Raw genomic sequence first — 20,328 nt, 5'->3', positions numbered from 1 at the left:
CTTCAGCCAATTCATGCATTTTCCAGCTGAACTGCATGCTGCTGGTGCACAGGCAGAGAAGGAAACCAAAAGAAGCTGGATTTGCTGGCGCTCTGTTGGCAATTTGGCAGAGTACAGATTTCACCAACTAGAGGAGGAAACATCTGAGAGTGGGATGTAGGAGAACAAAAGCAAAATTTTATATTTGAAAATGAGCAAGGGTTTTTTCATTTACTCCTTCAAACAGTTCTCCTTCTACATACAAACAAAATGAGCTGATCTAAAATTACAGGAGCATATGCAACAATTGAACTGAATTTTCAGTGTAAGATACTGGGGTGGGTGTGTGTGTGTGCTCTATATTGTATCTCTGTTGTATAGAAATAATCATGTATGTAAAAACAACTTTTTTGTTGAATTAGATTCATTGTCAAATAACTTTAATATAAATGACCCAATCTAGAAGCCCTGATTTTACACTGACGTGCTGTTCTAAATTAGAAGAAGGCTTCTTGAGAGCATGTTGACATTCCCCTGTCAGTGGAGGGCACAAGGACCCAGTGGTAGAGGAAAAACATTTAAAATGCGTTCTCTCCCCTAATGTTTCAGGAATTCATGTGAACAATAACCTGAATAACTTGAAATATGGCACTGACCACCACAGAACATTATCTTATACACAAGGGGCGGTGAAGTCTGGGAAACAGGAAACCTCTACTCGCTCAGCAGCCAGTGACAAGATTGTATTGCTGGTCTGCAACAGAGCATCTACCGGACAGCAGGGGAAAAGGTAAACGCCAGCTTCCAGGCTACACCTCTGGTCGTGGTCTCCATGGAAAGCCAGGATTCACTGTTGTAACTCTCCATGTACTGGGACGACAGCATAGACACCTCTCTGGAGCCACAGTGTAAAGTCCGAACTCTTGCTGGGAGCCAGAGTGAGGTGTGAAGACTTGTTGGCCCACTAAAAACATATGTTCAGTGATGTAGCCATTGGATTCATTTGAAACCATTAATAGTTGAGTCTGCAGTTAAATGGGCGCAGCTTCTGTGAACATAATGGGAGCTGTGTGTGTCACAGGGAATTAGATCCCGTCAGGTTGCCTGAAATCACCTCTGATGAGCCCAGCCTGTCCTTTGAGGGTGGTGCTGTTCACACTCGTACCTGATGTGCCTCCCTGCCAAATGTCAAGGCTCTACCGGCTCTTGCTGGGGTGCTCGAGTGGGCATGGGAAATATTTTATAATGAGAAGTTTATTCTCCTTCCTCGTCTTTGTATTGATAAATGGCTGAGCCATTGATGTTCACACTTTCCAAAAACTCACTTTCAGGTAGGGGCTGGACCCCAACATTTCAGCCTGAAAATGGGACCTTGTTGGTGGGAAGTTAGAACCAACTGAAAAGGCCCTTTTGAATGTGACCGCTGAGACAGCCTTAACAGTAACTTGTCCCTGTGTGCTCCAGGGTGTACCCCTGAATGTTCACCCTCCCTCCCTCCCCCAAAATCCATCTGGGCTTGATTCTGATCTCAATAGGTCTCTGAGGCCTGGGCTCCACTGAAGTCAGTGGAGGTGGGGTGAGGGTAGAATTGGGCCTTATGTGTTTTCCTGAGGTGGTAACTGGAGTTAACGAGGAGAGGGTGAGCTTTGCCATCGACTCTGCTGGGAGCAGAATTAGGCCATTGCTGGAAATCTCATACAGTGTGTCAGCTTTAGGGTTGATGCTATTCAGGGTTGTAGACATGCAGTGAGAGGGGGCAAATAACATCAACTGAATCAGGATCGTCCCTTCAAAAATACTAATCTTCTAACAGTTTCTTAAAACGTTGCTCCCTTCGATAGGTTTGGCCAGCCCTTTGTGTTGCACCTGGAGAAAACAATTGTGTGGGATCTCCTCCAGAAGGAAATCCTGGAGAAGATGCAAAATATTCTGCGGCCCTCAGCCTGCATTCAGGTAAGACAGACTGACACTTCTGATCCTGGAATCTCCACCTCTTTGTCTTTGTAGCTTAAAGCTGGTGGAGAATCCAGTTGATTGGAGGTGGCGAAGGTGCTGTGTGTGGTGATGGAATATTCCTTAAGTGAAATATATGCCCGGGGGTAGTGTGCAGTCTGACAGTCAGCCTGTGTGTGCCGTTTGCCGAATTGCCCACTTTTATTTACCACCTTGAAAACATATAGGTGCTCGGCCTGGGCAGGGGCTGAATGAAGTCCGCTTCCTATGGCTGTTGCGTAAAGGATCTCTGTCAATAGCTCTGTTCACCATTCCGAGAGCAGCATGCTGTAAGAACTCTTGCCTTACGCTTCCTTCCATAACGGAGACCTCTGCCTTTTACACCCCTTAGAACAGAGCCCTTCGGTCTAAACCAGGGGGCAGCAACCTTTCAGAAGTGGGGTGCCGAGTCTTCATTCAGTCACTTCTCATTTAAGGTTTCGCATGCCAGTCATACATGTTAATGTTTTTAGAAGGTCTCTCTCTGTAAGTCTATAATAAATAACTAAACTCTTGTTGTATGTAAAGTAAATAAGCTTTTTAAAATGTTTAAGAAGCTTCATTTAAAATTAAATTAAAATGCAGAGCCCCCTCCCCCCCCGACCGGTGGCCAGGACCCAGGCAGTGTGAGTGCCACTGAAAATCAGCTCACGTACCACCTTTGGCACGCTTGCCATAGGTTGCCTACCCCTGGTCTAAACGATAGCCACCCAGTGTTCAGGTCTCATACTTGGAATTTCCCCCTGATATTAAAAGCCTGGGCTTGGCAAAATTTGGGATGAGCAGGTGTCTGAAATTTGGTGTGTGACCCATTCTGGGGAGCACCAAAGGGATTGCCCTAGGGGTGGGCACCTCCAATACGGAGTAAAGTGCTTGTATGTTCTTGGCGTGCCATATTGATAGTCACTTCATTCTCAGGTCAGACATCTAGTGATCAGGACGTAACTTCTGCATTTAAAAGAGAAAATCTCTTTGCCAAGCGCTCTGAGCTGAGGCGAGCGTGAGAAATGCAATGCCAAGGGGAGTAGGCGCACTAGAGTGCTTGGCTTCAGCCTGATGCAGGCACTGCTTGTCTTTGGTCTTTGCATAAGGTGGATGGAGGAGCTGAGATCAGGTTAGATGGGAAGCCTGAGAATTTTCCTGTCCCCTTAGTACTTTGGTGGTCTGTTTAGAACCCATGCTGATCTTTCCATCTCTATTCCTGGGGAGCTTTTGCTCCAGTTAGTCCTTTGCTTATAATTGTTTCAATGAGAGGATTGCTCATTTTCCTCACACCCCCACTCAATAAGCCTCAAACTGTTCAGTTTAAATTGCAAAAATCTGAGGCTTGAAGCTGTAATGAGTCATTTGTAAGATCAAACACGTGCCAGCCTTTGTTTTGTAGTTCTGCCATTAACATTCTTAACTGAGAAATCTGCCTTAAAAAAGACTTTGAAACATTAGTTGATGTGTTCATGGCTCCCACAAGCATGCTAGGTGGCTGTTAGAGCAGACATATCTGTTGGAAAAGTCTGTGTAAGAACAAGCGGGTGAGGGGAGAGAGGAGACATTGCCTATCACTACGGAGGAATTTCTGGTGATTCTCCCAAACCTCGGCTCTTTCACGTGTCCCAGGTGCAGGAACATCTACTCTTAGCACAGTAGCCACGAGAACTTAATCTACTTGTGAAACGCATACTCAGAGGGGCAGATCCTGCCTTGGCACTTGCAGGGAATGAACCAGTCCTGTAGAATAAATCTAACTTCAGTCACTCAACCAGTTCACTTTTTTCCCCTGTTTACCATAGGTGTGTCCATTCAGCTTGCGGGTGGTTAGTGTTGTGGGCATAACATACCTATTACCTCAGGAGGAGCGGCCCCTCTGCCACCCCACTGTGGAACGGTAAGCGCGGCCCTTGTCCCCCTGTGGGGCACAGTTTTTCCCCAGTTCACTACTCACTTGTTCTAGTGTTGCAGTTAAAGTATTGCTGCTTAGTCCGTAGGAGACGGGTGCCTTACGTGTGGGAGCATAGACAGACTTTCTAAACCTGGGGCCATGGGCGTATTTTATATTTGTTGTCAGAAAATTCTATTAGAAAACTCCTACTTGGTGCCACTTGGAGAAGGAGAGCGAGTGATTGGAAATAGATGGGGAGAGAAGCTTTGAGAGGCAGGTGTGCGACGCCGGAGATGGTAAAAGACTAAGGGAGTAAAATGACTGCAGGCCCCATGGGCGGCAGGTCTAATGGCCAGGGGAGGCTCTGCCTCCCCTGCCGCGGCTGCCGGACCCCGGTTGCGGGGTTTGGCGGCAAAGTTTTTGCTTTATTATGCCCCATGCAGGTTCCAGGGTGGCTGAGGCGGCACATACTGCTGCCTCAGCCGCCCCAGAACCTGCATGGGGCATATCAAAAGCATGGGGCATATCAGGGCTTCGGCTGGCCCGGGGCTCTTCCAGCTGAGGCGGGTGGGGGGAGGGGGTCTTGGGGATCTGGCCATGGGGAGGGTGCAGGCAGAAGGGGCAGAGTTGGGGGCTAGCCTCCCCAAAGGGCTGAGCAAGGGCTGTGTTCAGCTGTGCCCAGGATGGGACCATCTCTAGGAGCGAGAGGAGTTCAACTTACCGGCTGTTAACTGGCATTAGACATGCTAGTGTTGAAGGAAAACAAGGAAGGGACCTGCGGGCTCTAAAAATCTCATCTCTAAAATTGGATTTCTGCCCCCAGAGTGGAACATATTATAGTAATTCTGTCTTTCCCTACTACTCTCATCCCACAACGCTTCAGGAACCTTACTCAAGAACCACTTCACCCATCATTGCAATGCACACTCATCTAGGTGCTTGGATAATGTGTTGAGCAGAGTCGTATATGTAGCTACAATCGATTGGAATGCAAAACCATGGCAGCAGTGTGTGACATTACTGCGTTATCCTGAAGACAGGGAATGAAGCAAGAATCTGTCCCCAAAGGAATATGATAGTCAGCAATAAAATACTGAAGTGATGGGCATAATTAAGGTTAAGATTCTCTCACGGTTATTTTTAGTAAAAGTCAGGGACAGGTTGCAGACAATAAACAAAAATTCACAGAAGCTCATGACCTGTCCCTGACTCTTACTAAAAATACCCTGTGCGTGGGGGGAGAGGGGAATGGATGAACAAATAGATCACTGCTGGGGGCTTGCAGCTGTTTCAGCCCCCTGCGGCATGGGCTGTCTGCTGCCGCCCCGTGCTGGGGGCAGTCCGGCTGGCCGGAGGGGCTGCTCCTGCGGCAGGGGCTGACTGCCACTGTTCCAGCACCAGGGGTGCTGACCCAACCCCAGCTGCTGCTTCAGCCCTGCCCCAGAAGAAGTGTCAGAGAGCCTGGAAAATCATGGAATCTGTGACCTCCGTGACAGAATCATATCCTTAGGCATAATGAAATGCCACAGGTAGATCCCAAATTGGAATTTGGCCAGTTCACTGGGGCAAAGTTTCGTGGGCACCACTCTTCTCTGTTATGTGCCATAGTACATTGAGTGGCTAGGGCCTCCAATTTTGGATGTGAGAAACCCTTTAAAATTCTTGTCAGTCTTGTGCATGGGACAGGCTTGATTACAGACAAAATCAGCCATTTTTCAAGGGAGAAAATGCTGGAATCCAGTTGGCTAACAGAAAATCTGGTTCATGCTCTGTTTCTCTGGTCACACGTGTTGCTGGCTTCATAACTTGCTGTTTGAGTTGTTTTCCTTGCTCCATTTTGCACAGTGAAGTGTGTCTAACACATGAATTGACAAGTAGTTTGTTTCTGGTATCATTTCTTTATTCTATTTCCTGCTGATAGCACGAAGGAAAATCCCCCAGAATATCTGGTCATTCTTGTGAATGGAGACTTTATGGATAAGCTGTTCTTGCTGGATTTTTTTTTTTTGAGTAGCCTGTCTGTATTGATGCAGCCGGTTAGCGGCAGTAGTAGCTAAGCTGAAAGACTTGCTTCTCTGATCCAGCTGAGTTCCTGCTTCATAGGGCCCTGCTAGGTTAGCTCAGGGGCTGAGGGTGCACAGTGGGTATAGATATAGATACACACACATGCGGTACAGGGTGACTGGAGTTTTAGACCCAATGCTCTTCTAACCCTACGATGTCGTCTTCTCTCTCCAGGGCACTGAAATCATGTGGACAGGGTGGAACTGCTCATGTGAAGTTGGTGGTAGAATGGGACAAAGAGACTAAAGATTAGTAAGTATGATTGCATTAACTGCAGGGAAATATTGGCAAACAGCCTGGCATGATAGGAAATGCAGCAAACTGTTCAATCCCATAGAATCTCCCGCTTCTGAGATGTTCAGGTGAGACTGTAGCTGTAAAGACAGGAGGATCTAGCGACTGGAGCTTCTGTGTGGTGGGATCCCTACTTCTGTCTAGCCTGGATTCCGTACTATCCGAGCTGGCTTCTCAATCCCAAACCGTTTGCTCCATGTGCACAGCTCCCATTCATGTCAGAGGGGTCTTAAGGGAAATACATCGGGTGGCTTTTCTGCTACCTGATCCAGACCGAAGGCTGAGTGAAAACTGCTTCCCTTTCTTGCTTTAAGTTAGTTGTTGTAGAGCAGCCTCTTACCAAGGCTGGCTCCCTATGGGATGGGACAGATCAAGCAAGCAATACCTCCAGCCCTGCAGTGGCTCATCTGTAACGTTGGGGTGTGTATTGTACAACTGGTAAATGCCTTGTTTCCCTGATGCAGTTTGTTTGTGAACATGGAGGATGAGTACGTCCCAGACTCCGAAAGTGTCCGCCAGCAGAGGGAGCTTCATCACCAGCCTCAGTCCTGCACTTTATCTCAGTGTTTCCAACTTTACACCAAAGAGGAACAGGTAGGAGTCCAGGACCTGGCCTCTTTCAATATGGAGCGGGAAGCTGGGGAGGAGAAGGGGATTCCATCTTCTCTGCTGCTTTAGTCACTTCCGGTGCTGCCGAGATGCACTAGTTTGCTGGAGTAGCTGTTCTGCCGACATGACTCATTGGGGTGTCAGAGCCCCAGGTTCAAATCCTTCTCCCCCTCTGGCAGTGTCCACCTTTGGAAGGGGTAATGCGTTCTGCAGATGTGCTTCACGAGAGTCTGGAGACAGTGTGGGCTTCTCTTTATTCTCATGGGAATATGCTATTGTGTGTTTCCAAGTTACTTAACCTCTTGTAGAAGGACTTCTTCAAGCTGGGGACATTAGAGGGAGAGATTGCCAGCTTGGTATCCGGTTCCTTCAGAGAGCAGCCTTTTCATGGCTTCTGGGAGGGATGTTCTGTGCATGATAAGCATGGGGTTGTAAAGGAGGCTAACATGCAAATGTCACTTTAATGCATGCACATGTGATCTGCATGCCTGGCCATGAAACGGGCTGGAACAATCCAGAACATGAAATTGGGCAGGGGGCTGTAATTACCGATAGGAAGCAGTGTAGTCCCAAAACTAAGTTCAAGCTGTTCTGCAGTGGCTCAAGAGCATGAGGACCAGCCTCAGGGCAGGCTGTTCGGAACCAGGGACCAACCCCAAACTGGCTGTGAGTTCTATACGTCGATTTCACCCACCAGTTAGCAAGTGTAAACTCCTCGGGCACTATCACAGCCTAACCACGGAGTCACAGACAGTTCCCTTGGGGACCCCCTATTCTGTCTTGCCACCCTAGTAAGCTTACTTTTGTGATAGAACGTCCCTTCCACCAAGTATCACAGCAATGCTCAGGACACTTCCAGTCTCAAAGGACCAGTCACTTACCCCAAGTCACTTGCACTTTGGATCTCACCCCAGAGACAACGCTTGTAGCCCATCCTATAATAAACTATCTGAAGATTTATTGTGTAGGGAAAGGATACAAGAGAGTTATTTACAAGGTTAAAGCAGGAACATAGATACGCACAAATGAGTTGCAGTCTAAGTTTTAAAAGATAATAAAAGTTTCTATGATAAGCAAGCTCTATATGACCTTTAGGGCTAAACCTGGGGGATCTTTTGCTTATGTCAAATAATCCTTGTCCTCCAGAGTCCAAGCAGCATAGAGATACAGCCCCTCCTTGTTAGGGGCTTTTATACCCTTGGCCCTCTTCTGCTTTGAGCTGCAAACTGAGCTGATGGGAGGAATTCACTTGCAAGACTTGTCCTCATGGTATGTGGGGGCAGAGTAAACAGTCTTTTGCCCTTTGATGTTCCACTTTAGCCCATCTGCCGATGATGGGACTTCCTTGTGAGGCAGGATAGAACCCCTTCTGTGGGAGACCAGCATTTCACACTAAATAATGTTTCTCCTGTCTGGTGATTTGCACAGTTGCAAAGGCTTAGAATGCAAATGTTCAAATATTACCTTACAGTATGGGATACAGACGTTATATGTGAGATTAATGCATGCAGCAGCTCGCAAGCATTCAATAAAACTTAAACACTAAACACATCCTTGTAATTTAACAATACTAACACCCTGGTGAGCCAGACTGATTTCAGCAGTGTATTTGTCTGTGTTCCATTGAGCCACGAGGACCATGGGCAACCGTGTTCTCGCCCTCAGCAAAAAATCGCTTTCTCATACTGCCAGACCTGTCCGTTTTTTACCTACGTGTGTGTGTGAGAGAGAGAGAGAGAACGTGGAAGGGAGTGTTTGGAAGTGGAAGTAGGTGCTTTGCACAGCTGCACTGGCTGAAGTGCCTCCTGCATCCATCCACTTCATGTTTATTACGCACCATCAATGTGGCGAGTGGTGGGGAGCTCCTCTGCGCTGCTGGAAGCCCCTGTTGGCCAGGGTGCCAGCCAGACAGTGAAGGTGTTTGGAGCAGGTGTCTGGATGCACCGCGTCTGAGCGCATAAGTGAGCAATGGTTGTAGGGAAATGTTTGAATTGAGATGTTTGCCAGCTAACCGCTGCTAATGCTCCTTGTTCTTAGCTTGCTCCAGATGATGCATGGCGCTGCCCCCATTGCAAGCAGCTGCAGCAGGGGAGTATTACATTGAGCCTATGGACTTTACCCGATGTTCTCATCATACATCTAAAGAGGTTTAGACAGGTAAGAAACCTGAAGTGGGAGACTCCAAAAGGAACCCTGAAAAATGGGCTTTCAAACTACTGACCCTCTGAGCGTAGGCGGTTGATTGGCACTTTGCCTTTTGGCTACATTGCAATGAAACACTGTCCCCAAGTGGCCAATTGTGCTCACTAGAAGTATGAATATCCTAGATGGGCTTGTATTGACACCTGGAGTTGTGGTTCTTGTGCAAACCAAAGTAAAGTCGGAGTGTTCCTCAACACAACCGACACTGCGGTTCAAAGCTGCATTCACTGCACACTGGAACATGTCGGCATTGCCTCCCTTCCTGTGCATTCTTCTGTCTGCCATAACCGCTTTCGGCTTTGGAACTTTGCTCTCGTTTCTCTAGTAGCCTCTGGAGAGAGGAGTTGTAGAGAGAAGTCCCTTACGGTGCGACTGTGCTTCTGCATCATGCATTCCTCTTCTCCTCAAGCTCCGGATCCTCCCTGCCATTGTAACACGTGTTTCCTTTCAAACAGGAAGGAGACCGAAGAATGAAATTGCAAAACATGGTCAAGTTCCCTCTGACCGGCTTGGATATGACCCCTCACGTCGTCAAACGCAGTCAGAGTAGCTGGAGTCTGCCATCTCACTGGTCCCCATGGAGACGACCCTACGGTCTTGGAAGGGATCCCGAGGATTATGTCTACGACCTGTATGCGGTGTGCAATCACCATGGCACTATGCAAGGAGGGCACTATACAGGCAAGTGCTCTGCAGCGTTAGACTGATACACTTTCCAGAAGATGGGTAACTGTCTGGTGAGGGTACAGAGATCCACCCTATGTGCCACCTTCCCAAACCTGCAGGAGTCTAGCTTGGCCCCTCTGAGCCTGCTAAAAAGGGGCCATTTAGTGTCAATTTTATAGGTGTGTTTTTGTGACCTGCTTACAGGGAACTGGAACAATGCCCTCTAGGTCCAAACTCCCTTCACACGTCCTACCAAACAGCCTGTGCACAGCTCCTTCTAGTGCAAATAATTCCAGAAACACAGTCAAATAGCAGACTCCAACTCTAGGTGCTTGGAGAACATGGTGATGAGGGCTACCAGATAGGTACTTAGAGCCCTGTTTGCTGCTGCCTACTCCCTAACGGCACTGACTTTGACAGGAGTTTGCCAGATTCTGGAGTGCCAATAGTGTTTTAGAAATGAGCTGCACATTAGATGAAATTACAATCAAATCTGACACAAATTCATGTCTCCCAGTCGTCCTAACTGCTTTTCTTGGAGCTAGAAATGCTAAAAAGCCATAATCCTTAGAACGGACGGTCAAGTTAACTCTCCTTACAGCTTCCAAAATGCTGGTCAGTGCTAGCCTGCCACCAGAGCTTGTGTTGTATATGAGCTTCAGCTGTGTGTGTGCATATCCCAGCAGATTCCTACTTGCTTGGCCTTATGTAGCTCTAAGGAACAGCTGGAGAGAGACAGGAATTTAACACTGCTCAATGTCTTTGCTTGTACGCTCCCAGCCCAGTGATCAGACACATACCAGTCCTTCAGTGTGTATCCTCTGGATGTTCTAGTCCTGCATCATTCTGAATAGATTCCGTTAAGAGACAAGATACAGCAACAGAAGCAAAATGCCACAAACAAAATAAAACACATAGAGCTGCCCCAAAGCAGGGGTCCCTTCTCTATGGGCAGCACGGGGCAACCGTAGGCACTGGAGTGCCTACAATGTACATCTCTGGTGTCTTCAGTAAGCTTCCCACTGGCCATTCAGCGTCTGGGTAGCCAGTATAATAAATCTGTGATCCTTCCTTCTCCACTTCTGCTACCACGGGCTCAGTTAGACAAAGAGGTTGCTTGCTGTTTGCCGTACAACGGATTTGGCTGCTGTGTTGGCAGGAATGAAGTGAATGGTGCCTGGTGCTGTGTGGTCTCTAACGCACTCTTCTGTCTCACAGCATATTGTAAGAACTCTGTAGATGGCTTGTGGTACTGCTTCGATGATACTGACGTGCAGCAGTTGGCAGAAAATGAAGTCTGCAAGCAGACCGCTTATATCCTCTTCTACCAGAGGCGCACGACGATCCCATCCTGGTCGGCTAACAGCTCTGTGGCAGGTAAAGCCAGGCTGGCTTGGTCAAGGAACTTACATGGTCTTTCCTTATAGAAATGACGGAAGAGCTTGAGCTTAGTGATCAAATCAGCCTTGTGCCTCGCTCCTCGTCAGCCCCGTGCACAGGGCTGCTGTGGGAGTGGTCAGGGAGCTGGCGTAGCTAACTAGCCGTGTCGCTAGCCCTTGTGGCTGCCTGTTCTTAATGATGGTTTCAGCTTGTGCTGACAAGGCAGGAGTAGAGACCGCTCCCAAAGAGCTTACAGCCCAAGCTCTGCCCATCCTAGAGCATATGCCTGAGTTTGCTCCCACTGAGGCCTCTTCTCGATGCTGAAGATGCTGGGAAATTCCTCCACTGCTGCTCTGGCACTTGCTCTGTTCTCTTGGGGCTAGTCCTGGGGGACCCACTCCTGTAGCACAGGCACTTTTACCACAGAGGGCTGTTCTGAACAACCCAAAGACAAAAATACTGCTGATCACACTAGCACGGCTGCTGTCGGAGCAGCCCTGGAGGGAGGACTTCAGTCTCATCAGTGCTGAGGGAACTTTAACCAGCCTGGCTAGTGTCCTTGCCCAGTTCAGTTATTGCGCTCAGCTGTGTCCCTTCACCCTGCCAGAGGCACGTGGCTTCCTTCCTGTAACCAGTTCAGCTCTGTTTTTTTTATCTAGAGCGCCCTGATCATGTGTACAGTACTTTGGTCAGTCCTCCTTTGATTAGGAGGCCAGCGCAAGTGCACAGCTCCATGTGTCACTGGGGCAGCTCCACCTGCACGTTCTCCAGGCATGCTCTCCCAGCTGAGGTGCTGTAGGATGGCTGCCCAGACTCTTCCCAGAATGCACTCCTACAAACAAACTTCTTCTTAGTGTATGTGCACCGTGCCTCAGGTGGCATATACCCAGGTTTCATCACCAGATTTGGTCTGCTGGGTGGATCATTAGCTTCCTTGGCCCAGGCCGGGTACTGATGGGGAGTGCGACGTGACTGTGGATCCATGCCCCCTGGACACAAACTGAAGTGTTCCTGGTAGCTGGTTGAAGAGGCTGTGCCTCTAACTGGTTACAAAATCATGGGTAAAAGATGTGACATGGACAGGGCCTTAAAGAAATCCTAGGAGACTTAATATCCACAAAGGGAGAGACTGATTTGTCTCTCCTCCTTCCCACAAGAGGAAGAAAAATCTCCTCCAGGGCAATTGTACGTGTGCACGCATTGGGGGGCACAGGATTAGGTGGGGAATACCACCTCAGAGGGGCTGAGTTGAAGAATATAGCAAGGGGAAAGTTGAATATAAAGGGGAGAAAGCTAAGGGGAAAGAATAAATAGGTAAGTCTTGGAGCCCATTTTGGTTTGGATGTTTGCATATGTAGCAGCCGTCAGATTGCCGGAGCATTATTCTTCAGTTAAAAAAATTATTATTATTATTATTTTTTTTTTTAAAGCTAGCCAGTCTGAAGCTAGCTTGTTCATCCAATTACAGTGCTCTGCTATAACTGTAACCTGGTCTGTCATTGGTAGAATCTCACTCATTCTCTAAGCCAACCAAATGCAGCAAGTCAGCGGTCCTCGGTCAGTTGAAAGGAGGGACTCCATTCGTGGTGGGGTCGGATAGAAGTGATGTCGCTGGGGTGTTGGGACAGGATCCGGATCTCTGCCTTTAGAGAGGAGCTGCCGAGGGTTTGAGTGGCAGCCTGGGCTGAGCTCTGCTCTAGTGACACTCTGACTGCAGTTCACATGTTGCTGGAAGAAGAGTTTCACTTTATGGGTGAAACCATGTGACGTGAATGTGGATTTATTCCTTCACTAGTCAGAACATTGCGGTCACATAGGCACAGCTCGGCTTTCCGGGAGTTAGAGTTGTATCCCAGTGGCAGGAATGTAATTTGCTTGTGATCAGTCAGTGCCTTGGTAGGGGGTGTGCGATCTGTAATTGGCCACATGCTGCTGGTCTGATCTCAGTGCCCTGACCCCTCTGCAGGCTCTACAAGCTCTTCTCTGTGTGAACACTGGGTGAGCCGGCTTCCTGGCAGCAAACAGCCCAGCATCGCCTCAGCAGCTTCCTCCCGACGCACGTCTCTGGCCTCGCTTTCAGAATCGGTTGAGCTGACGGGGGAAAGGAGTGAAGATGATGGTGTGTATGAGCGTTCTGATGCATTGTGTGGAAAGGGGGTTATCCAATCAAAACCGGTCTGTGGATTTCCTCTCTCTAATACAGACCCTCTCCTAGGATAGCAGCAGAATGCACCCAGCACCGGAAGTGGGCTCCCTAAGCTGAGCAGGGAGTGCTGGGGAGGCAGGCAGTGTACCCAGCCTCTAGGAGCAACAGACAGTGATCAAGGAGTGCCAGGAGACTGAGTGGCACTGATGGGGCTGCCCTTTTTGGGAGGGTGGGAACCAGCATAGAGGGCCTTGGGGAGGAAGAAAATGTAAGGTGGAAACCGCAGCATCTGCCCAGCCCCTCTAGAAAACGGTTTTGTTTATTTTTTTGAGAATTAAGTTCTTTCGTGTTTGCAGGGAGCAATATCAGGCTGACACTCCACGTACGGTTAGTGTAGAGCAGCGGTTCTCAAACTTCATTGCACCGCAGCCCCCTTCTGACAACAAAAATTACTCCACGGCCCCAGGAGGGGCGCTGAAGCTTGGGCCCACTCGAGCTCTGCTGTCCTGGGGGTGCCAAAGCCGAAGACCAAGGGCTTCAGCCCCAGGCAGGGGGCCTGTAACCTGAGCCCCACCGCCCAGGGTAAAGCCCTCAGGTTTGGCCTTTGGCCCTGGGCCCCAGCAAATCTAAGCCAGCCCTGGCAATCCCATTAAAATGGGGTAGTGACGCACAGTTTGAGAACAGCTGGTGTAGTGTTGCCATGCTCAAGCACGCATGAGGCACGATCTTCTCGTTTCCCCAGCAAAGAGAACACTAGCACAAATAACCCGATAGCTGCTGGCTGCACTCCGCTTCTCCAGGGTTTCTCCATCTGCTGTTGGTTTAGCTTTCTGAGTTAAAAAACAAAACAAAACTAAGTGTTGCTCTCGTCCCCTGCAGGGGGGTTCTCGACTCGACCCTTTGTAAGAAGCGTCCAGCGTCAGAGTTTGTCTTCTAGATCCTCTGTCACCAGCCCTCTGGCAGTAAATGAAAATGGTGTTCGGCCATCCTGGTCGCTGTCTGCGAAGCTGCAGATGCGCTCCAACTCTCCTTCACGCTTCTCTGGAGATTCCCCTGTGCGCACTTCTGCCTCGACACTGGAGAAGATCGGGGAGGCTGCTGATGATAAAGTGTCCACCTCCTGCTTTGGCAGCTTAAGGAATCTCTCCAGTAGTTACCCGGAACCAAGTGACAGCAGCAGCAGGCGAGAACATAGGACGGTGGGCAGAGCCCCTCTGGCTGTCATGGAAGGGGTGTTCAGAGAGGAATCTGCTGCAAGGAAATCAAATTCTGCTTTCATGGACCCATATGGGAAAAGCTCGGTGCAAGCAGACAGGAGCCATCTGGCTCTGGACCCTTTTGATAACAACAATCAAATTGCTTTTGTGGATCAGAGTGACTCTGTAGAGAGCTCTCCAGTCAAAGAGGTGAAAGCCCCCAGTGGGACAGGGCTGCTCTCTGAGAAGGCAGATGGCACCCCCAAGAAGGCTCCCAGCTCCAAAGGCATTTCTGAGCCAGATAAAAATTTGAGGAAAGGAAGGACAGTCTTGTCTAGCCAAGAATCCCCAATTTCTCACCCCTCTCCTGCCTCTGCCCCTCCTTTAAAGACCTCTCAGAAGGTTTCCCGGTCCAGAAGCAAGACAGATTCTTCCAGGGCCAGTGGGCGACATGCATCTCCTGCTTCTGGCCAGGCTAGAAAGGAATCTGGCACCAAACTCCAGGAAAGCCAGGCTTTGTCATCGACTCAACAGAAACACAAGTCAGTTTCTTCCCCATCCTCCACAGCTGCCAAGAAAACCACTTCGGGGTCAGTGACACGGGGGCCCTCTGCTGGGAAGAGCCTCAGCAGGGAGGGCTCCAAGGTAAGCCTTGGCTCGGATAAGACCAGTGTCATTTCCAGCTCAAGAACCAGCTCTCCTCGGATAAGCCAGCCTAGAAGCGAGAGCAGAGCAATGGACAGCAAGCATGTGCGGAGCAACTCCATGGCCAGCCTGAGGTCCCCAAGCATCAGCATGCGTTCCGGTTTAAAGAGGGACAGCAAGTCGGAAGATAAAGGGCTGTCTTTCTTCAAATCAGCCCTGAGGCAGAAGGAGACCCGACGGTCGGCTGATCTGGGAAAGACGACAATGCTTTCAAAAAAGACTGCAGGTGGCTCCTCCAAGCCAGGCAGTAAAAATGTGGCAGAAGACAAGTCAGAGAAGAGCAGCCTCCCACCATCCTCTCACGCAAACCCCAACATTGCTGCAAAAGAGAAGCTTGCCCTGAAAGATGCCACGCCCAGCAAACATTCTCTGCTGTCCAGCCGCAAATCCAAGTCTTCCCAGCTAGACCCCGGAGCACAGTCTCCTTCCAGTGACAAACAGTCTGCTGACAAGTCATTGAAAAAGTTACCTTCCAGCATGCACATGTCTGCACGGCCTTCTCCGAAACCTCAGTGAGATGCTGCAATCCAGGTGTTTTTTTCTTCTGCTGAGAGCTAATTTATTCTGAGTTCTTGTTGTTTTTTTTGTTCATGTGCCTAATGTGTGTTTGAGGAGAACTTAACTGCAAATTGGTAAAGCGCCTTTTGATTCTGCCATCAAACCAAATAGCCCCAGCTGGCCAGCACTGATACCAAGTGAAGTCCAGCTGGAGTCATAGAACATGAACGCAGCTGTCCCATAGCACTTGTACAGAAGTCTCTTTATAGAAAAATGCAACAACTTTCTTCAGACAGCAGGTTTGAAACCTGTACCCAGTTATACTGTAATTAGCGTGCTTTATAGAACTGTGAACTAATATTCCATTGGTTTTAGTCTAAGCAGGCTCCATCTGTGGTGATGGGTGACCTGGTTCTTGGCTGCAGAAGATGCTAAGGGACCTGTGAAAAAGAGAGACTGCCGCTTCTTTGTGCTGTCCCCAATCCCCCATTTTTCAAGCTTTTTAAAGGGCAATATCTCAACACTAATGTTGTTTCTCAGGTATATACTCAGCCAGTATAGGAGGGTTAGCATTAGTGACTGGACAGATCCAAAGGGTACTCCCATGTATGTGTGTGCAGAACAGTTTTCATATTTTCATTCCAACAGGCTTAATTTTTTTTATAAAATATAACTTGCATTTTGTTGTTGCCATATCTGAAGACTCCACTGTCTGCTCCAACTTCCTTCTTCCTTTGAGGTGTTACACTACGCAACAGAGAAAATGACTAGTTGGTGCCAGCCACTAGCAGTGAAATGTCCAAGGTGAAAGATATTACAATACCTAGAAAGACAGCTGGAATTCTTAGTCTTAAATAATAGTGAAGCTGGTAGGACCCTTATCGTTAAACCCCCGAGAAGAATTTTCTAACACACATGCTCAGATGCTTAATTGGCATCTCTCTATCTGCAGGAGAAGTGAATAGATGTACCACATGTTCTCTGCTCCCTTTTTGCATTTTCCGAGTGTGTTTCAACGCACCTCTGTATGGCCAGGCCAAAATGCTGTGCGGTTGTATTTTGACCAATAGTGTAGTCCCACATTCTTCTCTTCATTCTACATTTCTAATGCTTGCTGACGGGTCCAACTGCAACAATGTCTTACAAGACAGGTCTGGTTTCTGATCAGATGAGGAATTCTGTCAGGGTTAAAACACTACATCGGCAACATCTTTGCACACACTGTCTCTCTGAAAGGTGGCTTCTCTTCCCTGAAGTCCTTTGATACACACGTGGCATTGTCTGTTTTTATTTCATGAGCTGATGATGAATTGCATTCTCATTTTAAGAAAACAACAAACTGTGTCCTTCATGTATGGAATCGTGTTTTGTGATAAATGGTGTATGATAGCTCAGTTGTACTGTGTGCACAAATCATCTGCAGTTTACATTATTATGTACATTCATTCTTTGTCTGTCACATGAACACTTCTGGCTCTGTGAGCTTAGTGTGTGGACAGACCTATTTATTAACCTTTCCTGCTCAGTATTACAGTAACAAATGACCCTGGAACAAATAGTTATTATTAAATATCCGGTTCAATCTCCTCTCTTGAACCTGTTGGGAAAGTTGCTCACAGGTCACTGATCGTGGCTGCTCCTTGATCACTTACACTTAGCTTATCTGCAACAAGGTGTTGAGAGATTTACTTTCAGGGTAGCTTTATCTTGGTAATACACACGACTTGCATATACAGCCTCATACGTGATTGTGCATACCACAAAGCTCTGTGTAACCTGTGAATATGAACCCATGTGCAGTGTAACCCACACCATCCAGTCCAGACCATACCCTCTGCAGGACAAGCATTCTTGATCCCCAGAAGCAGTGCTAGTAGCCTGTAACACTTCTCTGTACTCGGCCTGACTTTCCATGTCGTGGATTATGTTTTAAAACCCAAACATGGCCATTTTCTCCATTCATTCCTGTTCCTATATCACACTTAATGGAGCAAAAAGGGGGCAAGAAGCATAGAAAATTGATCTTAATTTGTGAAGCTGGATTGATTTGTTTCTTGTACTCTGTTTCCTGAACAGGCAGGAGTTACTGGGCATATTCCTCTAGTGGTAAATTTCTACCTAAAACTTCTGATATTGAAGCATTAGTTTAAGGCTTTGTCGTCTTGAGAGTGCAAACCATGGTATCTCCTTAGTTGCAACAGCTCTTCTAGCAGGAACACCGTTCCAGTAGCCACTGCTAACATGGTTGGACCTCTCACTATAGACCGGGCCTAGTTTGCCACCTCATTAGAAAGTGTGTCATTGTGCAAAGTGACCTTATGGAATAGCTTCCCCCTCTTGTGCACTCATTCATTGAGCAATTCCTGTATTACATACAGCTGAAAGTTGGTTTAGGGTTTCCAAGTGGTAGCTTTACTTCTTGTGTTCACTGCCTTATTGAAGCAAATTTGCAGCAATGACTGAAATTGTGTTGTAGACCAATGCTAATCCAGTGTGCTGGTACCATGTGGTGAGTTTGCTATATAGACATAGGCTGCAGCACCAAAATGGGAGCAAGAAGTTTGTTGCCAAATATTCCAACAGTTAAGATAAAAAACAGCCAAACTGCCCCGTTCTGGTAGGTAACGCCAATCTTTCTCTGGGGTCTGCTGATAATCCCTCCTTGGGAATTCCCACTAGCTCCAAAATCCTCTCTCTCCTTCTGCAAACTGTCCAATGTGAGTTGGTACCTGCGCCTTTGAAAGCGGGATACACAGGACCCTGGCGTCTGGTCAATCCCGCCCATCTGAAGTTTTTAGAATATCACCCTCTTCCCATTAATTTTCATCTCGGGGGAAGAGTGTAAGAACAAAATCTCTCCTTCAAGTGAGTGACATGCTGTTCTCCTGTGGCAGACTGCCTGCACTTCTGATATATTTTTGAGTAGGCAGGCTGAGCCATACAGCAAATCACTTCAGTTTATATAGGGCAGTGGATTTCTGTTGGTGGTCTCATAAAGTGCACAACAAAGTGAATAAAATATGATGGCCGTGACTCTTAACAGTAACTAGAACTGGAGCTGTGTCTTTATGGGCAGATGAAACACGAACACAAAACTATCTGGAAAGTGTCGCGGTCGTTCACTGCTTTCCTCTGCCCTTGGGTTCTATTCATATCAATAGAATGTGAAATTCCAGAGATATGTGATGCTTGACCTGGTGGTGGCTCCAGAAAAGAACCACCCTGAATATGAATCTAAGCCAAGCATCTGTCTTGTTAGCCCTGACTGACCCAGTTATGGGGAGTAGATTTTTCTAGGGCCATCTGCATGATTTTGGAGGCTTCCCAGTGAGATGATTTGGGGAGGAGGGACATCATCTCAATCTCTTTCCCTCACTTCCCCATCAATCCGTTTTCTCTCCTGTCTACAAGATGAGAGGAAGGGAAAGCAGTTGGTGTGTGCTGTTGTCCAACACAACAGTTCGACCCCAAATTAGGGGTAACCCCAGTATGGGGTCCCTTTGGCTGTGAGTTTTGCAAGTCCTAAAAGCCAGGTCTGGCAGGGATTTATGTCTTTGTCCTTAAAGGTCTTGGACTGCCCTGAAGCAGTGACCTGTACCTGGTTTACAGTAACTTAATTTAGCTTTGGCTCCCAGAGCAGCTCATACCTGATGTAGAGGAGATGCAACCTGGGGGGATGGTAGAACCCAGGATGCCATTCTGATCTCATGGGTTTGTATGCTGGGTCCTGTAGTCCTCATGCCTGCAGCTCTGAATTAAAGACAAGTGGCTGTAACCCTGCTCCATTTTATTAGTCAGGGGAGCCTTTGGGCTTCTGTTGAATTGCCAGTGTAGCCTTTAGTGGGGCTGTTTGGTCTCTAGCTTGTTTAGCTCACAGGTGAGATCCTGCAAGACCAGAGACTGATGAACTGGAAGAGAAAGTTATAGTACTAGATGTGAGAGTCCTTTTGAGTAGGGAATTCCAGTGCTAGCCCTGTCTTTGAAGTTCCAGCAGAGCCACACAATCCTCAGAGGAGAAGGGAGAGAGTTAGTCATCTGAAGAGCTTAATAGATGGTTATAACCATCTGTGGGTGGGCCTGGTGTGAATTAATTCATTTCTTAAACTGTGGAGATTAAAATGTCTCTAGTTACTCGCTTCTAATCCTGATGTCTTGCCCTCTGATTGCAGAAGAGCTGAGCTTTCATTCCATAGCTAGACTCTTGCTAGAGCCATTTGAAGAAATTATTTTCACCCTTCTGGGCAAGGTTTTTTGGAAAGTATTTAGTAGTATGTGAACTATAAGTACATTTTCAATGAAATGTATTTATAGAGGCACCTTGTACTTTGGATTACTTGCATTTGATAGACAAACTGGTGCCTCAAATTCTTAAGTGTGATAGGTGTCTCACTTTGGATGGATGTACAAACTTTTAACCCTTTCAAACTTAGGCGATCTGTATGGCTAAGTCAAAAACCACATGCTTTAGGTAGAAAACTAACAGCTTAATTACAGTACATTTAGCCCATTACAAGTTCTCTGGTCTCTACACGCAGAGCTGTCTCCTTGTCACAACAGAAATTTAAGCATGACCAACCATTTTTTCTAAGAAACGAAGACAGTTTTTGCATGGCAATTCTTGCTGTATCCTGACTGCATGCACTTATTAACTATGCAAGCATTAATATAAACTATAGATTGCACTGTCCGTATCACAAGCTACTAGGTAGACTCTGGAGCTC

At 47.6% G+C, this 20,328-nt stretch overlaps 1 protein-coding gene across 1 annotated transcript in view; it reads left to right on the top strand.

Moving 5' to 3' along the window:
• USP31 (ubiquitin specific peptidase 31) overlaps positions 1-18,737 on the top strand; it is a 54,111-nt gene extending 35,374 nt beyond the window's left edge. Inside the window, exons 7-16 of the mRNA XM_026650692.2 lie at positions 589-769; positions 1,821-1,932; positions 3,759-3,853; positions 6,086-6,163; positions 6,670-6,799; positions 8,852-8,971; positions 9,472-9,697; positions 10,901-11,059; positions 13,029-13,181; positions 14,088-18,737. Coding sequence (XP_026506477.1) covers positions 589-769; positions 1,821-1,932; positions 3,759-3,853; positions 6,086-6,163; positions 6,670-6,799; positions 8,852-8,971; positions 9,472-9,697; positions 10,901-11,059; positions 13,029-13,181; positions 14,088-15,625 — 2,792 coding nt within the window. The 3' untranslated portion in view covers positions 15,626-18,737. The remainder of the gene's footprint in view (positions 1-588; positions 770-1,820; positions 1,933-3,758; positions 3,854-6,085; positions 6,164-6,669; positions 6,800-8,851; positions 8,972-9,471; positions 9,698-10,900; positions 11,060-13,028; positions 13,182-14,087) is intronic.
• The last annotated feature ends 1,591 nt before the right edge of the window (positions 18,738-20,328 follow it).

The sequence above is a fragment of the Terrapene carolina genome, unplaced genomic scaffold (genome assembly GCF_002925995.2).
Source record: "Terrapene carolina triunguis isolate 2854851 unplaced genomic scaffold, T_m_triunguis-2.0 Scaffold93, whole genome shotgun sequence".
NCBI lineage: Eukaryota > Metazoa > Chordata > Testudines > Emydidae > Terrapene > Terrapene triunguis.
Note: the sequence above shows the minus strand (reverse complement) of the source record. Positions and strands in the feature narration are given on the sequence as shown.